Source organism: Adiantum capillus-veneris, chromosome 30, assembly GCF_014529385.1.
Source record: "Adiantum capillus-veneris isolate H3 chromosome 30, ASM1452938v2, whole genome shotgun sequence".
Taxonomy (NCBI): domain Eukaryota; kingdom Viridiplantae; phylum Streptophyta; class Polypodiopsida; order Polypodiales; family Pteridaceae; genus Adiantum; species Adiantum capillus-veneris.
Genome location: NC_140960.1, coordinates 73,235,788 through 73,242,062, shown reverse-complemented (window position 1 = coordinate 73,242,062; position 6,275 = coordinate 73,235,788). Strand labels below are relative to the sequence as shown.

The window sequence follows — 6,275 nt, the reverse complement described above, 5'->3', positions numbered from 1 at the left end:
TGGTAAGTTTGCCCACTTTCTAAGGGATTTGACAAATTTTGTTTATAATTGAGCGATTAAACACCATCCATTTACTCTCCAACATTCATTGTCCTCCTTCCAAGGTATTGGCTAGCCATTTATCTATAACAAGTGTGCAATGAGACCCATGAATATTGAGTAAGCGCTTCCTACAAGGCTCAAGTAGAGCGATGAATGCTCGAGGCCTTGATTGCTGCATGTGTTAGCTTGAGTAAAAAACATGCCTTTGCTCAAGGTCAGTGATGGTGCGCTCGACTTGCATGGTGAAGCAGCAAGGGCCATTGGCGAATAGCTATGGGCATCAACACATAGCACTTCAAATAAGATGAAATTATAAGTGTCAATGCAACAAGCAGTTGTTGTAGATTGCTTGGGAGGTTTGAGTTTTTTTTGTCACGGTTGCGTTTAGATGATGCAATTTTTCCGGCTTTCTAAGAGATTTGGTGAATTTTGTGCAATGTTGGTGGGAGGTATGTTGCATGTTCTATGTCTTTCCTCCAAGGCTCCATTGCAACCCTCCAATACGATATACAATTGCTTATAAATGCTTTGAGAAGCAGAACAAGACCAAATTGTAGCTTATTTATATCTTGGGGGTTTCCGTAATGGAAAGCCATTTTTCAGATGGAATGATTTGTTGCATGAGAGACCTATGATTGCTTATAAATGCTTTGAGAAGTAGAACAAGACCAAATTGTAACTTATTTATTTCTTGGGGGTTTCCTTAATGGAAAGCCATTTTTCAGATGGAATGATTTGTTGCATGAGAGACCTCTGTAAGCTTTGTAGGGCCAACAACTTGCAGTGCTCACCAAAAACATGTTTCCCAACTTGCGGAGAAACATGACACAATGAAAACTCTCTCGATGTTTGCAGCGGAATTTAAAGGATTTGCGAGTTTCTATGCTAAAATCTTGTTGGTTTTCGTAGAAACAAAGTGTGGGGTTGTGGAATTTCAACCACAAGGCCATTTGAAGCTTTCATTTTCGAGGATGAGTCACCATTGGAGGATTTTTTAGCTGATGAGTCACAGGGAAGCAAGAAGTTGAGATTGGGCAAAATTGGACAATCGACAAGTTAAGGAGGGGGACAAAATAAAAAATCCACGCGGCGTCTTTTTGCCCCGAAAGTTTCGTACGTGACGCTCTCCCATAGGAACCTACCTTTGATTCAATTAAGCAACTGGATAAATTCTATCCAGCGAATCTTTTGGAAGAAGAGAGAAAACCAGGCGTCACCTTCGCTCTCTTGTGAGAAGGGAAACGCTTCACTCAGACCTTTCCTTCGCTCTACGCCCTCGTCCGTCGCAGGTCTTTGGCCTTAGCCAGAATTTGACCGAGAGAGCCTGAGAGAAGCTAGCAGACGACGAGAACTCCTGTACTGACCTTCTACCTTCCCAGACCTTTCCGCCATCGCCATCAGGTTCGCTTGAGCCTATTCACGGGCTTCCTTTTCCCTTCTTTCTTCGCCATTGAATATACCTCCTTTTTCATATTCCCAGAATTTCAACGTTACTTTCTTCCAAAACGCTCCGTTCCGCCCAGGTTGCGCCTTTTGTTGTTGTTCACGGGCTTGTTTTCACTCCATTGCTGACGCCTGGCGAGCTATGAACTATGGGACTCGTGATCGCTTGATTTACAGCTACTGACGCGGTGATGTATATATTGTAGTATCTCCGGACTTTCGGGTTGCCAGATCTTGCAGAGCTGAAGTAGAAGGCCCCTTCTTGCTACGGTTCTAAGCAATCAAGGATTCATCAAGCATCAAGGACAGACTTTTACCATTGAGCTTATCAGGCTAGACTGTTTCCAATTGTTTTCAGGTATGAGCACAGAAAAAACAAGAAAGCCTCCTCAACTCATGCATGCATGCTGTGGACTGATTGGACGCATAATTATCATCATGGCTGGTACTGTGCATGTATATGAGAATTTGCATGGTCCTTATGGGTTTGATATTGTCAGGCTAGGGCTTGAAAGAATGGACGTCCCATGCTTGTTTCTTCCTTGTTTCACGCTTCCATTTTGAGTTATGTACAATGAAATGGCCTTGTGATATAAGATATACTGTGGCGGCTTGAGTTAATACTTTTGATGATAGACTTACCATGCTCTTATTTCCGTCTGGATTCTGGGTTGCTGTCTGGTTCAGAAATGTTTAGATGCGCGTTTCTTTGTTTCAGATTTCTCTTGCGTAATGAATTTTTCATGCTGTGTTTGAGATTGAGTATCCTTTTGTGGGTTGGGAATGTGCGAATGCCTCAGCTTCCAGATGACAGATTTGGTTGTGTCTAGTTGGAGGCGAGCTTTACTTCGCCTTTTTGTGAAACTCCGCTCTTGGGCAATCATTGTGCCTAGTCTCGAAGTAGAGCTTTTCAATGCAAGGTGTTTGGAACACAGGGCTTCAGGCCGCCTTTCTCGCCGCAACTCTTTCAACAGGCAAAGATCCCTCTCCAAACCTAAGAGAATCAATGCTCGCATCTCAGCAAATGGTGCAATTTATGTGGTGAAAGTTAAACAAGAGAAAAATGGCGAGCTTATAGCAGATGGTCGAAAAATTGGGAGAGCAAGACGAAAAGATTCACGAGTGGCGCTTGATGCTCTCACTGTAAGCAATGATGTGTTGCCTGATGCCCCACAGAGATTTGTGCTGAGCGGAGGAAGCAAGACTGCCTCCCTCTTCTCAAGGCAAGGAATGAAAGGGGTAAACCAAGATGCCATGCTAGTGTTGGAGGTACACCATTGCACTCAGCTTTGTGGTTTTTTCTTTTGGTGTGGGGGGGGGTGATTTGGACATTACAGCTAACTTGTCAAATTCTGCAGGACTTTGCAGCTCAAACTGGCACAACATTTTGTGGTGTTTTTGATGGACATGGTCCAGATGGGCATCTTGTTGCCCGCAAGGTGCGGGACTTACTTCCTCAGAAGTTGGCATCTTGCTGGCAAGCTACAAATACATCTGGGAGGGATTTAATGCTTCAAGGGACTGGGAGCTTCCTAGCAAGAGCTGGGGGTGATCCTCAGTTGATTATGGCCTGGACAGAGTCACTAATAAAGGCCCATAAGCAGATGGATAGGGAGCTCTTATTGCATGATGACTTTGACTGCGTTTCTAGTGGAACAACAGCAGTCACCTTCGTGAAGCAGGTGGGAAATGTTCATGCCAGGTGCATGTGAGCCAAGGATTTTTATGTCTTAATGACATGTTTTTATCTACTAACAGGGCAATGATCTTTACATTGGAAATGTTGGGGACTCCCGGGCAGTTTTAGGGATGACAACTGAAGAAAACTCTTTGATGGCCTTGCAGCTCACTATTGATTTGAAGCCCAACCTACCAAGTAATATATTTTGATGCTTATCAGAAGTGTGCTTGTTACCCCCTTTTTCTCTTTACTTCTGTGAGTCTCATTTAGTTTCTTTTGTTTTGTGTTGGTACTCTCTGTACAATCAGAGGAGGCTGAGCGGATAAGACGGTTTAAGGGGCGTGTCTTTGCCTTGCGGACCGAGCCCTCTGTCAAGAGAGTATGGCTGCCCCATATGAATACACCTGGTTTGGCAATGGCACGATCATTGGGTGATTATTGCTTGAAAAACTTTGGTGTTATCTCAGAGCCTGTCATCACGTACCGGAGACTGTCAGTGAGAGACAGATTTATCATTCTTGCGTCAGATGGGGTAGGGGGACTGTTCTTATCATTATGTGTTGCACAAAGTTATTCAAATTTGTGATTTGGCTCATGGAATATCATATCATTTTGTATGCAGGTGTGGGATGTATTAAGCAATGAGCAAGCTGTTGAAATTGTGGCTTCAGTGTCAGTGAGATCCTCTGCGGCGAAGGCTGTTGTACAAGCTGCAACGCGTGCTTGGAAAGCTATACGCCCACAATTTAGGATGGATGATTGCACAGCTGTCTGTTTCTTCTTAGATGACCTTGCAACTTCCTCTGCGTCTGCTTTTAAAGTTGGGAATGAGGGCTCACTACTCAGGAAGTCTCTTTCTACAGTCATCTCTTTGCAACGCAGGCTCACCATTGACAAGTCTGCTAGCTTTAGTGAGCTCGAGCTTCTCGCTATGTCTGCTTCCAGAGTTGCTGAGGTTGCTTCACTAAACGGTCTTGGCATGAAGAAAAGGAAGTTTCCTGAATGACAAGCAGTGCAATGTGGAGACAAATTGGTTCGTTCTTTAGTGTGGTTATTTGATGGTGTCATGATTTTCCTCAAACCACTCTGTATTAGGTTGCTCAGCAGCATCTTGTACAGAATGGTTGTACAATTTGCCACCTCACTTCAAATGAGATGGGAAAATGGTTTACTTTACTGCAGAGCAGATTTGGATGAGCCACTTCAGTAGCTCTCTCACAGCAAATTTTCTTGTCGATATTGTACAGAGTGCTACAAGCTTTGGAGAGTTGTTTTCTTTTCGAATACTTTAATACTGTACATTATGGGAACCTTTGGAAGCTTGTCTTGTAAACATTTCGGGGTCTGTTGACAGCTTGAGCGGCGGCATCCACTGCTGTACAAAGTTTTTGTTAACATTTACAACCTGTTTTCAAGTGCTTGGTAAGTCTGGCCCAAATGATTGTTTTGATCAGGGTTGTTAATGTCCGGCCGTATGGTTAACTACGGAATGGTTTTGTAACAGAGAATGCAGTGTATTTCTATTTTTATCATTCTGATTAGATTCTAATATTTCAGAGTGTGTTGTATCATACGGTCTTATAGCAGGGTTGTAGAGTATGCCATAATTGTACAATATGGCCACTTGTGCTCTGTACGGAAATGGCCATGGTTTTGATGATTAGCAAATCACATGATGGTAGTTTGGACTTGGTTGGTTGTTGTGGACTAGAGGGTGGGATTTTTGGTGCTTTGTGAGAGTAGGAGTTTTGCACTCTGCTTGAGCTTGAGCCTAGTGTTGACAAAGTGCTGCGCCATGCTGTAAATGTCTCGTAAGTTTTGAGTGTACAAGCGGACATGATCTGCAAGTGGTGCTATGGTGCTTTTTGGAAACTCAGGAATACAAGTTACTCCGGAGTGACGGGAAAATTCCAAAGTCTTATCTCAAATTTCACAAAACTAGTGTTTTGGGTCTAAGAAAAGCAAAGAGGAAGAATGTATGATGCTTAGGCAGTGGTCATGTGATGCATGGTTATGAGTTAGATACCTTTGACATAGGAAGAATGTATGATGCTTAGGCAGTGGTCATTTGATGCATGGTTATGAGTTAGATACCTTTGACATAACTGCGCCTCGTGCATGCTCTAGCTATCTGTCTTATATGCAAGGCTAATTGAAGCTATGCCGATTTTGGCATAGCTGCGTCAGTATCGTCTTACAGAAGCTTGAAACATCATCTAAAGTTGCCTGCATTAACTTAGTTTTAGCAATTCTTTTCCACAAATTATTGCATCAATGGCCAGAGTGTGCAGTCCATCATTACATATACTTGATCTAGTAAAGTGCCAAATCTAGAAAGGTGATTGGTTGAGAGGGCACCTAACTTTTTTGGAACAGAAGTACCATCTTCAGGGCAAGTTTCAAAAATTTTAAGTACCAGTTTGCATCAATCTTTAGAATTATTTATTTTAATATTTGTCGCATTATCTTGACTCCCCAATTCCTGATAAGCTTGTGTTGCCATGTTCTAGACGGGTATTGTACACGAGCAATGAATTATGAATCGGATGTGAGAAATTGATGCTGCTTAGACGGCAAAGCTTGGAGTAACATAACCAAATAATTATTGTTATTGTGGGATGCATGTCCCGCCCCAAGTAATCGAACCTTTCTAATTGAACCCTCGTTTACGTGCTCACAAATTAGATGCAAAGCAAGTGAACAAACTTGAAAATGGGTCATGGGAGAAGAAACCAAGTAATCAGAGCATGTACTAACAGTGGTGCAATTGGCAACTTGGCCGGTTATTGCAACAAGTATAAAATGGATCACCCATCCCTATTTTCAAAGATAAGTTTTTAGTTTTCTCCCGCGCTCTCTCTCTCTCTCTCTCTCTCTCTCTCTCTCTCTCACACACACACACACACACACACACTTCTTTATTATAATACACTCTTAAAAATGGATAGTTATTGGTTCCAAGGTGTTAATTCGTGAACCTAGAGGGTTTAATGGTGAATGTAGGGTGCCCTCACCCCAACATAACGTCCACATTGGGCTAGTAATGGATCTAGAGTATATGTGCCCTCACCGAACTTCTCTAAGTTGGAAAAGATATGCCCTCTATACA

The 6,275-nt window shown here is 42.7% G+C and overlaps 1 protein-coding gene across 4 annotated transcripts; it reads left to right on the top strand.

Moving 5' to 3' along the window:
* The first annotated feature begins 1,241 nt into the window (after positions 1–1,241).
* Positions 1,242–4,604, top strand: LOC147418198 (putative protein phosphatase 2C 34). 4 transcript variants are annotated; one of them, XM_086506802.1, is made up of 7 exons: positions 1,242–1,443; positions 1,692–1,843; positions 2,204–2,754; positions 2,844–3,167; positions 3,244–3,361; positions 3,475–3,698; positions 3,789–4,604. In XM_086506802.1, exons 3-7 carry the CDS (start codon positions 2,269–2,271, stop codon positions 4,170–4,172), a joined length of 1,536 nt encoding a protein of 511 aa, XP_086362928.1. In that variant the 5' UTR covers positions 1,242–1,443; positions 1,692–1,843; positions 2,204–2,268; the 3' UTR covers positions 4,173–4,604. The 4 variants fall into 4 exon arrangements, with proteins under 4 accessions (XP_086362928.1, XP_086362927.1, XP_086362926.1 ...); XM_086506801.1 differs by having other exon boundaries at positions 1,523–1,843; XM_086506800.1 differs by having other exon boundaries at positions 1,242–1,843.
* Positions 4,605–6,275: the final 1,671 nt, after the last annotated feature.